We start from the raw sequence: 14,527 nt of genomic DNA, 5'->3' as shown, positions 1-14,527 counted from the left end.
ATGTTATATCCTTGGCTCCTCATCTGTTTTTCAGACTAAAGGGCAGTGTGGCTTCTATTATTCTAAAGTTAATAAAAGAAAAGCACAGAACTTTTGAAGTAGAGGGAGGTGGTGGTGATAGAACATGTCCTGAGAGTTACAGGTGAAAAGGAATACATCAAAAGTTTAGATTTCACTGTACTTAAGGTTAAACTTCACTATCATTTAAGTTTTAAAAGCTATTCATGTATCTTATTACTTTAGTACCATGAATCAGAAACTCTGCTGAGACCATGGTTATCTGCCCAGAATTAGTCCCATGCTTTTATAGGAGAGATACAAGCTAAGAAATGAAATTAAATATGGAAGATAAAGAATGGTTCCGTATTAAAAGGTATTCGGTGGCATGGAACTTGCAGGATAAGACATCAATTTTCAGCCTCGCTGATTACAGAATAGTACCCACTGCTTCTAGTAAGCAGTGGGCATTACAGGGGACAAGAACATGACATCTGAGGGCAAATGATGCATGGTAATACACATGATACACTCCTTGAAAAGAAGAATGACCTAAGTAAGCTGGTAGGCTAAAAAAACAAAAGTTAAATAACCAGGCCTTTAGCCCTCCAAAATAGATGAGAAATATATTCAGATGAATCCTCTAACTTTTGCTAAATGGTTTAAAAAAAACCACCTATGATCTCCATAAGTGGGGTTAAAGGTATGAATAATAATTTCCATCAGATTAATACAGGTTTTCTTTTTTCATCACCTAAAATTTCATGTTGAGAAACAGTATAACCAGCATATTCCTAATTACAGGAATTTTTTCAGATTCCAGCATGGCAGCACAAGTGCAACAAACTGACAGACAAGAGCTGTTACCTTCGTGAGACATACCTCTTGTACTGACCGAGCAGCTGGCTTGTCTTGATGATTGGCCAATATTAAAAAGGGTAAAGTGCATAACTGTGGGTGCTGAAGAGCTGAGTGCAGTTCATTTCTAGCAGTCTCTAAATCATCTTCTGAAGAGGCACTGTCTAATACAAATATTACCCCTTGAGATCCTTGGTAGTAGCGGCTCCAGTATTTCCGGATATTATCAGCCCCTGTCAAAAACAAAACAAATTCTCTTTTTAAAAATAGCTTTCAGCAACATGAAAAATGTTCCCAACAGTAATTTCCTATTGGACACCAATATGGCTTTGAAAATTAAGTGCAGAGATCACATTTGATGAGAACAAAGGCATTAGAGCCAATGTGTGGATACGGCCTTGAAGGAGAACACAAAAGTTTAAGAGTCATTCTTCATGCCTTTCTTATCAAAATATGGAAGAAAGAATCAGGCTAAGTACTTCTTAAATGCCAAAAGAATGTTTTCAAATTTGTTTAACAGTCCTGAACAAACTACCCTCTCTACAAACTGAGTCTGAGCCTAACTCAGAGAGCAGAATAACAAAGCTGTTCACCAAGGGTTCTCTCCACACCATTAACATCAGTCAGAGAACCCCTTACTGATCAGGGCAACCTAGTTTAATTTAAACAGAAAGCTATTAGCACAATTCCTTTATGTGTCAAAGTGCTAAACTCTGTGATGAAGTAAAATCTTGGCCTTTGGCACATTTGCATAATTCCATTTGGCAAGAATCTGCCAGTCAATGCAGATTGACTGCATTTCGATCTCTGGGTCAGGAAGATCCCCTGGAAAAGGAAATGGCAACCCACTCCAGTATTCTTGCCTGGAAAATTCCACGGACAGAGGAGCCTGGTGGGCTACAGTCCATAGAGTCCCAAAGAATCAGATACGACTGAGCATGCATGCATACTCATGGCCTCAAGTGAGATGGATATTCATAAAACAAGGCAGTAAGATTCTCATCAGCCAGGGCCATTGTGTGTCAAACATCTAGCACAATTTACAATTAAAAGTTTGATACAAGAATGAGGAAAATGAGGGAAGAAGGAAATGGAATTATATACTAATTAGGCTTCCAACTCTGAAGAAACTGGGGCCAAGAGAGGTGAAGTGACTAAGCTCCATTGATGTATACAGTAAATCAAAAACTTGAGATCTGCGTCTGAGTCAGTAGACAACTTGCTCAGGGAAGGCATGGGTATTTCCCACTATATCATGATGAATACTTCCTTTTCTTTGATTCATGAATAACAAGGGCAATTTTTGTGTGTGCATGCATGCATGCATGCATGCGTGTGTATATGGGGGTGGAGGAGTGGAGTTATATAACCAATACAAGTTATGGGTTACTTAACAAAAAATTGATATCAAGGAATTTCACCAATTTCATACTCTATAATCAAGTTCTAACTAGTTAAAAACTATATTTTAGTCATCTACAGAACATCTAGCTTCTATGGTGGATCTAGTGTGCTCAGAGTTAGGAATTCAGAGTAGAGACTGGAACTGGTGTGTACTGGCTGCTAAGAGTAAAATGTATGTCTCTTCTCAAACTGTGTTCAGTGAAATCATTTTGGTAGCTTGGAAATGGACAGCGTAGGAGTATTTTCCCCAAGAAAAATCAGGAGAAGCTATCTGTCAGGTTTTTCCTTCCCCTGGAGAGCCAATTTACCATGGGATGACACTGAGAAGAGGAAAGATTATAAAGGGACATATTAGGGTTCTCTGGGAGTAAGGGATGAGTCATCTGTTCAGTCTGGGCAAGTCTTAAAAGAGTAATATCAATCAAATGGCTACCATTTATTAACCATTTCTACATTCCAGGCGCAGAGCTAACTATTCTTGAAAAAACAGCTCAGGTAATTCTTACAACAAAATTTAAAAGGGAGTTGTAATTGACTTAGGCTTTGAAACTTATTTTGAGAGTCTAAAATCTGGGGTATTCATCATAACATTGTATAAAAATAACCAGGTAAACATTAAGATCAAGAGAATTTGATGTTGAATAACCTTAATTATCTAGACTAGAGATCTTTTCAAGAAAATTAGATATACCAAGGAACATTTCATGCAAAGATGGGCTCAATAAAGGACAGAAACGGTATGGACCTAACAGAAGCTGAAGACATTAAGAAGAGTTGGCAAGAATAACCAGAAGACTATACAAAAAAGATCTTAATGACCCAGATAACCACGATGGTGTGATCAGTCACCTAGAGCCAGACAACCTGGAGTGTGAAGTCAAGTGGGCCTTAGGAAGCATCACCACAAACAAAACTAGTGGAGGTGATGGAATTCTAGCTGAGCTATTTAAAATCCTAAAAGATGATGCTGTACAAGCACTGATTCAATATGTCAGCAAATTTAGAAAACCCAGAAGTGGCCACAAGACTGGAAAGGTCAGTTTTCATTCCAATCCCAAAGAAAGGCAAGCCAAAGAGCGTTCAAACTACCGCAGCTGCACTCATGTCACAGGCTAGCAAAGAAATGCTCAAATTTCTCCAAGCTAGGTTTCAACAGTACATGAACTGAGAACTTCCAGATATACAAGCTGGATTTCGAAAAGGCAGAGGAACCAGAGATCAAATTGCCAACATCTGATACATCATAGGAAAAGCAAGAGAATTCCAGAAGAACATCTGCTTCATGGACTACGCCAAAGCCTTTGACTGTGTGGATCACAACAAACTATGGAAAATTCTTCAAGAGATGGGAATAGCAGATCACCTTATTACCTGCCTCCTGAGAAATCAGTATGCAGGTCAAGAAGCAATAGCTAGAACTGGACATGGAATCAAGACTGCAGGGAGAAATATCAATAACCTCAGAGATGCAGGTTACACCATCTTTATGGAAGAAAGTGAAGAGGAACTAAAGAGCATTTGGTGAAAGTGAAAGAGGACAAACAGCTGGCTTAAAACTCAACATTCAAAAAACTAAGATCATGGCATCCAGTCCTATCATTTCATGGCAAACAGATGGGGATACAACTGAAACAGTGACAGACTTTATTTTTTTGGGCTCCAAAGTCACTGCAGATGGTGACTACAGCCATGCAATTAAAAAATGCTTGCTCCTTGAAAGAAAAGGTACGACCAACCTAGACAACCTACCAAAAAGCAGAGACATTACCGACAAGGGTCCGTCTAGTCAAAGCTATGGTTTTTCCAGTAGTCATGTATGGATGTGACAGTTGGACTATAAAGAAAGCTGAGCGCCGAAGAACTAATGCTTTTGAACTGTGGTGTTGGAGAAGACTCTTGAGAGTCCCTTGGACTGCAAGGAGTTTCAACCAGTCAAATCTAAAGAAAATCAGTCCTGAATATTCATTGGAAGGACTGATGTTGAAGCTGAAACTCCAATGCTTTGGCCACCTGATACGAAGAAATGACTCATTGGAAAAGACATTGATGCTGGGGAAGATGGAAGACAGGAGAAGAGGACGACAGAGGATGGGATGGTTGGATGGCATCACCAACTTGATGGATAAGAGTCTGAGAAAGGTCTGGGAGTTGGTGATAAACAGGGAAGCCTGGTGTGCTGCAGTCCATGGGGTTGCAAAGAGTTAGACAGGGCTAAGCTACTGAACCGAACTGAACTGAACCTTAAATATGCAAAGATAGAGGATACAAGCAGGGTTGATGCCTATCAGACATGGTCCAACCAAGAAAACAAAACAAGGAGAGGAAATTTAAGCTAGAGATTATTTAATATAGGGAATTAGTTTCATAAGTGATGGTAGAACTAAGAAAACAATAGTGGCACTGAAATTAGCAATATCTTAGGTCAAGTTCCCTATGTGCAGAACCTGAGATGTGTCTCTTACACACTTGAATATAGGCAGAGTTCTGTCAGGAGAAACTGGAGTGGAGGCAGAAAGGGACCATGCAAAGATATGGTTTCAGAAATCTAGCCTCAGCTTGATCCAATGAGGCGTTCTAGAGTGTGGACTGTACTGTGGAAGTCACCCAGTCCAAAAGGCAAGGGGGCTGGGCTGTTTTACCCCTGAATAGTCACTGGCTATGAGCCATCCCTAGGGAACAGAGAGGGTGGTGGGGCATGATCTCATAATCTCCCCAATATGTTCAGTTGAGGCAATTACTGTCAGCCAAGGGCAGGCCTCTGGAGAAGGGTACAGGTGTGAGTCATTAGCAGCCAATACCCGCAGCAGCTGGGAGATGGAGGCACTGGCCCAATAAAGGAGATCTGGGTAGGATATCAACAGCATCTGCTACAGGCTACATCCAGACATTATCCATATGAGACAGAAACATCCATAAGCTTGAAGAACAAAAGTAGAGACAGTATTACCTTGTGGTAAATGTCTAAAACAACAAAAATGCTGTGTGTACATGTATCCATACAATAACTTTTTATAAATTTTACCAACAAAAATGATGTGTAGCACACAATTTTAATATAATAAGAATATATGCAAAATACCTTATCATAAGTTCTGTAGAGCTCATTAGTGCTCACAGAATGCTTTCACTGATTTCATCAAACTTTTGAATCTATAGCCAACCAACAGCTGAGGTTGACCAACTACAGTCCTGAAATAAACATTGGTTGTACTGTTTACATGTATTAACTCATTAGCCATGATAGTCTTATGAAGTAGGTGCTTCTATCACTCTCATTTTATCAATAAGGAAATCAAGACACAAAACAATTATATAATGTGTCCAAGGCTAAACAACTAGGAATACATTTAGGTCTAGTGTGATTGAAATAGAAGGATCATTGACTACAAAAGTGACAAAGCCAAATAAAGAACTCTACTACCACATAAGCTAAGGCAGGGTGGGGAGGGGGAAGGAAATCTGTTATAATAAAAGGTACCTCAGTGCTTGTACATATTAATGCTCAGAGTGGGAACCTGTCCAAGAACATTTCCCATCCAATTAATTGAACGAATAGTATTATTAAGTGCCTATTCTATACAAGTCACTGAGCTACAACCTATAAGAAGTATTTAGAAAGCCATTATTCCTCTTAGCTCAAACCCTCAAAGCTTGTAAAGTAATCCTGATTACAAATGAGGCTTGTAACTGTAAGAGAAGAAGAAAACATGGCCATACAACTGAGGGTATCCAGGGGGTCAAGGGCTTCCCTGGTAGCTCAGCTGGTAAAGAACCTGCCTGCAATGCAGATTCCTGCGTGAGGTTCCTGGGCTCGATTCCTGGGTCAGGAAGATCCGCTGAAGAAGGGATAGGCTACCCACTCCAGTATTCTTTGACTTCCCTGGTGGCTCAGCTGGTAAAGAATCTGCCCAAAATGTGGTAGACCTGGGTTCGATCCCTGGGTTCGGAAGATCCCCTGGAGAAGGGAATGGCTACCTACTCCAGTATTCTGGCCTGGAGAATTCCATGGACTGTATAGTCCATGGGGTCACAAAGAGTCAGATACAACTGGGGAACTTTCACTTTCACTTCAGGGAGTCAAGTATAAGAAAAATAAAACCAGATGCATGTTTTAATGGAACTTGTCCAGTAGAAATACATAGGACATACTGGAACACCAACTTGTGAAGTCATCTCTTTCAACAAGAAAGTATTTTCATCTGTCACATTTAGGAGCACATAAGTCACCTAGTGAGATGAAATGACAACCCTAGGGCTGTCTTGGTAGATGAAACAAATCCAAAGACAAATACTATAACTTTAAAAAATGCCCTGTGTATGACATAATATATGAATACATTATTATTAAAACTGAAAGGCCTTTTTCTGTAATCTTTAAGCCACATCTGCTCAACCTTAGCATTTCTGACTTTCATCACAAGCTCTCAGCTTGGAATTCTAAGTTTCATTTCAGCCTTCCACACAACAGCTTCAGTCAGTGGCAGCTTCAATATAGATCAGGGCCAGGGAAACCAGTACAGGGTGATGGGTGGGATACAGCTGGTTGGTCCAGCCAAGCGGCCTCAGTTCAGTTACCAGATTCAAAGAAGAAATGGGTGTGTCATCCACCCAGCTGCCAGGTGCTTTGAGATGTGAGCCTAACTAGGGAAATTCAGAACACCTGTTTGACACCCACATCTCAGCATTCCTAACTCACAAACCAAATCTACACAGGGTAATGCACACAGGACATAGTATCCAACAGCAGTCAGAGCCCACTCTTATTTTAATGAGTGGAAACTGCTTGCTCTGTGTCCCTGAAATTACAAATGTTATATAAAAAGGATAAATACCAAACTCAAACCTGTTCTATATTTTCTTCTTTTAAATTAAAAACTGAAGGAGTGGTCTAAACAGTAGAGGGATTGGGTGGAAGATGTTGCCAAATATTCTCATTACCCAAGTCTGATACCACCTAACAGGGCTCTAAGGAAGCCTTGGGGATCTAAGTTAATTCTGACAGCAATCAATCAGAACAGCCTGGTTCAAGGCATCGTAACGAGAGAGAGAAGACAGGAGCATAAAGCCCTCCATGGCAGGTTCATTTGTATGGCACACCACGGACTTGTTCAATTAATTTCTCTAAAAGATATCAACCCTAAATATTCATTGGAAGGACTGATGCTGAAGCTGAAACTCCAATACTTTGGCCATCTGATGCAAAGGAGCAAACTCACTGAAAAAGGCACTGATGCTGGCGAAGACTGAGGGCAGGAGGAGAAGGAGACAACAGAGGATGAGATGGTTAGATGACATCACTGACTCAAAGGACATGAGTTTGAGCAAACTCCGGGAGATAGTAAAGGACAGGGAAGCCTGGCATGCTGCAGCACAACGCAACTTAACAATGGAACAACAAAAACAAGAGATACCTACTCAGCATCAGATACTAACTTAGGTGCTGGGGACACAAGAAGGAAACAAAACCTGATCAGACTTTCAGTCTTCATAGGACTCACATTCCAGCAGAGCCATTCTATCATTAAAGAGGTTAAAGATACCAGGGACTGGTACTCCCAGCCTCTCTCTCTTGCCGCATGGGCATATGATTCAGTTCTGGTGAAATGGGACTCAACAAAAGTCTGCTAGGAGCTTCTGGAAAGATTTTGCTCCTCAGTAACAAGAATGATGTCCAAAGAGAGTTGCCTCTTTCTTCCAGTGTTTAGATTTCATTAGGTGGTTGGGTGATGCTTTGAATACTGCTAGCCTTCTAACCGGAGAAGGCAATGGCACCCCACTCCAGTACTCTTGCCTGGAAAATGCCATGGATGGAGGAGCCTGGTGGGCTGCAGTCCACGGAGTCGCTAAGAGTCGGACACAACTGAGCGACTTCATTTTCACTTTTCACTTCCGTGCATTGGAGAAGGAAATGGCAACCCACTCCAGTGTTCTTGCCTGGAGGATCCCAGGGAAGGGGGAGCCTGGTGGGCTGCCGTCTATGGGGTCGCACAGAGTGGGACATGACTGAAGTGACTTAGCAGCAGCAGCAGTAGCCTTCTAACCGCTTTAAAGGAGACATACCACTATGTTGAGGAAGTCAGAATGGGAAGACAGAAAGAGCCTGGATCTCTGAGAACAGTGTTGAGCAGCAGAACCCATCCCCTAATTTAGGAGAAGTGCTCACTCTGTGAGCACACTAAACGCCAATTATTCAAACCAATTTTAGAAGACAATTTGTAGCGTCCCCTCCCCCACAAAAAAGTTTAGTTCCTTCATATTAAATTAAGAGGCTAGGGTTAGGTTAGGGTTAGGCTAGCTACATGTGGCTACTGAGCCCTTGAAATGTAGCCAGTGCAACTGGATAACCCTATTTTCTATATTATTTTAATTTATTTGGCTTTTCCCGGGGCACTCAGGCAGAGCAGGCTCTAGCAGCCAGAGAACATTCCCAGACAAAGAATTCCAGGAGGTTTAAGCTGTTGAAAAGTCAGTCTGGTGCTCATGGAAATGGGATGATAGGGGACACCAACAAAGTTTCCCTCAGCTACCTCCCAAAATAGCATATAAATGTCAATTTAGGCCATTTGACTAGCTATTTCCTCAGAAGCAGAAGTCGCCCCAAAATCATTATTATGTGTAAATAAACAACCAAGACTTGATTGACTCAATGTTCATTTATTTTCTAGCCGAAGAAGAAGCCATTCCTCAAGATATTTTCTAGAGGCTCAGGGAACAACATTCTTTTCATAATTATAAGATGTTCTTTGCTATTTTCACCACATTGACATTTTCACTAATGGTGCAAAACAAAGGAATAAATCTACAGGTATCCTATCATGATCAGAGGTACTGGCTGTAAACTAGTAGCCACTGTATCCTTGACCACCATGTAGTTGCAGCTGGGATGGGGGTGGGGCAGCATGAGTTTCACTTAAGAATGAACTAAATAAAGAAGTAAAAAGTCTTAATTCTGTCAAATTAGCTCTTAAAAATGCCAGTTAAAAAAAAAAATGAAATGAGAAGCAGACAAAAAGCATTTTTGCTACACACCAAAGCACATGGTTTGGAGGATAAGCATTGGTGTGACTGAACTGTGAGCTAAACTAGTTGTTCATAATTTCCTGGAATCACATTTTTACTTGAAGTTTCAACTGAAAAACTATGATTATATTCAGTCTTGAGTATCTGATAGACATTTTCTCAAAAATGATTCTGTAAGCTTGAAACTTGAGGAAAAACAACTGACAGTATTTGTTGTGAGTGGTAAAATTTGTTCTCAAGCCAAAACAAGAATTTTGGAGAAATGTTTGTGTCACAGAGATCTTGACAGCCACTCAATGAGAAGATTGATGATGATATTAATAGACAGATATTTATAATAAAACGTGTCAACATCTGAAAGATCTACCTATTAACTTATTAATCAATATTTCCCAAATGAAAAATGTACAACGTACAAAATCATGCATAGATAAAAAAACACACTCAAAGCACAAAACTGATCAATGGATGTAACATAACTGAATACAAAACATTCACTGAGATGGATTTTTCAGATACCACATTCCAAATGATGATTAAAAAATACAAAGTGAAACTTTTTTTGTTTTAGTTAAAGAATAAAATGGGAAAACTTAGTCAGACAGTCAGTTCACTCGCTCAGTTGTGTCTGACTCTTTGCAACCCCATGGACTGCAGCACACCAGACCTCCCTGTTCATCACCAACTCCCAGTTTACTCAAACTCATGTCAATTGAGTTGCTGATGCCATTCAATCATCTCATCCTCTGTCCTTCCCTTCTCCACCCACCTTCAATCATTCCCAGCATCAGGGTCGTTTCAAATGAGTCAGTTCTTTATGTTAGGTGGCCAAAGTATTAGAGTTTCAGGTTCAACATCAGTCCTTCCAATGAATATTCAAGGACTGATTTTCTTTAGATTTGACTAGTTGAAACTCCTTGCAGTCCAAGGGACTCTCAAGAGTCTTCTCCAACACCACAGTTCAAAAGCATCAATTCTTCAGTGCTTAGCATTCTTTATAGTCCAACTCTCACGTCCTAACATGACTATTGGAAAAATCATAGCTTTGACTAGACCTTTGTTGGCAAAGTAACGTCTCCGCTTTCTAATATGCTGTCTAGGTTGGTCATAACTTTCCTTCCAAGGAGTAAACATCTTTTAATTTCATGGCTGCAGTCACCATTTGCAGTGATTTTGCAGCCCCCAAAAATAAAGTCTGTCACTGTTTCCCCATCTATTTGCCATGAACTGATGGGATCAGATGCCAGATCTTTTTTAGTTTTCTGAATGTTAATTTTTGAGCCAAGTTTTTCCCTCTCCTTTCACTTTCATCAAGAGGCTCTTTAGTACTTCTTTGCTTTCTGCCATAAGGGTGGTGTCACCTGCATATATGAGGTTATTGATATTTCTCCCACCAATCTTGATTCCAGCTTGTGCTTCATCCAGTTCAGCATTTGTCATGATATACCCCACATATAAATTAAACAAGCAGGGAGGTAATATACAGCCTTGACATACTCCTTTCCCAATTTGGAACCAGTCTGTTGTTCCATGTCCAGTTCTAACTGTTGCTTCTAGACCTCCATATAGATTTCTCAGGAGGCAGGTCAGGTGGTCTGGTATTCCCATCTCTTGAAGAATTTTCTACAGTTTGTTGTAATCCACACAATGGCTTTGGCATAGTCAATAAAGCAGAAGTAGATGTTTTTCTGGAACTCTCCTACTTTTTCGATGAGCCAATGGATGTTGGCAATTTTGATCTCTGGTTCCTCTGCCTTTTCTAAATCCAGCTTGAATATCTGGAAGTTCACAGTTCACATACTGTTCAAGCCTGGCTTGGAGAATTTTGAGCATTACTTTGCTAGCGTGTGACATGAGTGCAATTGTGCAGTAGTTTGAGCATTCTTTGACATTGCCTTTCTTTGGGACTGGAATGAAAACTGACCTTTTCCAGTTCTCTGGCTACTGTTGAGTCTTCCAAATTTGCTGGCATACTCAGTGCAGCACTTTCACAGCATCATCTTTTAGGATTTGAAATAGCTCAACTGGAATTCCATCACCTCCACTAGCTTTGTTCATAATGTTGCTTCCTTAGGTCCACTTGACTTTGCATTCTAGGATGTCTGGCTCTCGATCAGTGATCACACCATTGTGATTATCTGGGTCATGAAGATCATTTGTTAAAAAATTCCTGTGTTGTATCAAAGAAGACCATCAACAGTCATCCAAACAGGCTATTAAGATATATCTCCCTTTATGGACTTATCTATGTGAGGCTAGAGTTTTTTCCACTCCAACAAATAGCAATAGATTAAATGTAGAAGCTGCTACAGGAATCCAGTCCTCTTTCATTAAGTCAGACATTAAGGTGATTTGCCAATTTTCCAAATATTTCTGTTGGTTTTGAAAATTGTTAATTGACATTAAAACATTTCTTAATATTGATGACCTAAAAAGGGTTTACTGTTATTTAAAGGAATTAAAAAAAATTTAATTTACCAGCTTTAGTTTTTACATAGTAAATATTGAAATATATAAGTATCAATACATGCACATAAGCTATAATATACAAACAAAAACTCTCTGAGGTCACAATAATTTAAGAAAACAAAGGGTCTAGGATCCCACAAAGGTTTCAAGAGTTACAGACTGCTGTTATTGCTGTTTAGTTGCTAAGTCATGTCCAATTCTTTGTGATTCTACTGACTGTGGCACACCAGGCTTTGCTGTCATTCACTGCCTTCCAGTGTTGGTTCAATCATTCTCATGTCCATCAAGTTGATGATACCATCCAACCATCTCATTCTCTGTCACCACCTTCTCCTCCCGACCTCAATCTTTTCCAGAATCAGGGTTTTTTAAAAAATAAGTCAACTCTTCATATCAGGTAGCCAAAGTACTGGAGCTTCAGCTTCAGCATTGGTCCTTCCAATGAATATTTAGGGTTAATTTCCTTTAGGATTGACTGGCTTGAACTCCTAGCAGTCCAAGGGACACTCAAGAGTCTTCTCCAGCATCACAATTCAAAAGCATCAATTCTTCAGTGCTCAGACTTCTTTATGGTCCAACTCTCACATCCATACATGACTACTGGAAAAACCACAGCTTTGACTATATGTACCTTCGTCAGCAAAGTGATTGATGTCTCTGCTTTTTAATATGCTGTTTAAGTGTTTCATAGCTTTTCTTCGAAGGAGCATGTATATTTAATTTCATGTCTGCTGATACAGTCCACAGTTATTTTGGAGTCCAAGAAAATAAAATCTGTCACTGTTTTCACTTCTTCCCCATCCATTTGCCATGAAATGACAGGACTGGATGACAAGATCTTTGTTTTTTGAATGTTGAGTTTTAAGCCAGATTTTTCATTCTCCTCTTTAACCCTCATCAAGCAACTCTTTGGTTCCTCTTTGCTTTATGCTGTTAAGAGTGGTAACATCTATATATCTGAGGTTGTTAATATTTCTCTCGGTAATCATGGTTCTGGTTTGTGATTCATCCTGCCAGGCATTTCTCATGATGTACTGCATGTAGAAGTTAAATAAGCAGGGTGACAGCCTTGACATACTCCTTTCCCAATTTTGAACGAGTGTGTTGTTCCATGACCGGTTCCAACTGTTGCTTCTTGACCTGCACACAGGTTTCTCAGGAGGCAGCTAAGGTGGTCTGGTATTTCCATCTCTTGAAGAATTTTCCACAGTTTGTTGTGATTCACAAGTCCAATGCTTTAGTGTAGTCAATGAAGCAGAAATAAGACTTGGAATTCCCTTGCTTTTTCTGTATCTAACTGATGTTGGCAATTTGATCTCTGGTTTCTCTGCCTTTTCTAAATCCAGCTTGTATTATCTGGAAGTTCTCAGTTCATGAACTGCTGAAGTCTAGCTTGAAGGATTTGGAGCTTTACTTTGCTAGCATGTGAAATGAGTGCAGTTGTACTATAATTTGAACATTCTTTGGCATTGTTCTTTCTTTCAGGCTAGGATGAAAACTGACCTTTCCTGGTCCTGTGGCCACTGCTGAGTTTTCTAAATTTGCTGGAATATTGAATGCAGCACTTTAACAGCATCATCTTTTAGGATTTGAAACAGCTCTGCTAGAATTCCATCACCTCCACTAGCTTTGTTGATAGTAATGCTTCCTAAGGCCCACTTGACTTCACACTCCAGGATATATGACTCTAGGTGAGTCACCATCTTGGTTATCTGAGTCATTAAGACTTTTTGGATAGTTCATCTGTGTATTCTTGCCACTTTTTCTTAATATCTTCTCCTTCTGTTAGGTCCTATACCATGCCCATCTTTGCATTAAATGTTCACTTGATATCTCCAATTTTCTTGAAGAGTTTTCCCGTCTTTCCCATTCTATTGTTTTCCTCTATTTCTTTGCATTGTTCACTTAATAAGTGAAGTGAAGTCACTCAATTGGGTCCAACTCTTTGAGACCTCATGGACTGTAGCCTACCAGGCTTCTCTGTCCACAGGATTTTCCAGGCAAGAGTACTGGAGTGGGTTGCCATTTCCTTCTCCAGGGGATCTTCCCAACTCAGGGATCGAAGCTGGGTCTCGGGCATTGCAGGTAGATGCTTTAACCTCTGAGCCATAGTTCTGTATGTTCACTTAAGAAGATTTTCTTATCTCTCCATGCTATTCTCTGGAACTCTGCATTTTATTGTTATATTTTTCCCATTCTCCTTTGTTTTTCACTGCTCTTATCGTCTCAGCTATTTGTAAGGCCTTCTCAGACAAACACTTTGCCTTCTTGCATTTATTTTTCTGTGGAAAGGTTTTGGTCACTGCCTCCAGGACAATGTTATCAATCTCCATCTATAGTTCTTCAGGCATTCCACCAGACCTAATCCCTGAATCTACTTGGTATCTCCACTGTATAATCATATGGGATTTGATTTAGGTCATATATGAAGGGTCTAGTGGTTTTCCCTACTCTCTTAAATTTAAGTCTAAATTTTGCAATAAGGAGCTGATGATCTGAGCCGCAGTCATTTCCAGGTCTCGCTTTGCTGACTGTACAGAGTTTCTCCAACTTTGGCTGCAAAGAATATAATCAATCTAGTTTCAGTACTAAACATCTGATGATGTCCATGTATAGAGTCATCTCTTGTGCTATTGGAAGAGGGTGTTTGCTATGACCAGTGTTCTCTTGGCAAAACTCAGTTAACATCTCCCCTGCTTCGTTTGGTACTCCAAGGCCAATCTTGCCTGATTCGCCAGGTATCTCTTGACTTCCTACTTTTGCATTCCAATCCCCTACA

At 40.1% G+C, this 14,527-nt stretch overlaps 1 protein-coding gene across 1 annotated transcript in view; it reads right to left on the bottom strand.

Annotated features, from left to right (window-relative positions):
- The window catches only part of ARL15 (ADP ribosylation factor like GTPase 15), a 447,977-nt gene that overhangs the window by 218,419 nt on the left and 215,031 nt on the right, over positions 1–14,527 (bottom strand). Inside the window, exon 4 of the mRNA XM_061129803.1 lies at positions 880–1,088. Coding sequence (XP_060985786.1) covers positions 880–1,088 — 209 coding nt within the window. The remainder of the gene's footprint in view (positions 1–879; positions 1,089–14,527) is intronic.

The sequence above is a fragment of the Dama dama genome, chromosome 25 (genome assembly GCF_033118175.1).
Source record: "Dama dama isolate Ldn47 chromosome 25, ASM3311817v1, whole genome shotgun sequence".
NCBI classification, from domain to species: domain Eukaryota; kingdom Metazoa; phylum Chordata; class Mammalia; order Artiodactyla; family Cervidae; genus Dama; species Dama dama.
Note: the sequence above shows the minus strand (reverse complement) of the source record. Positions and strands in the feature narration are given on the sequence as shown.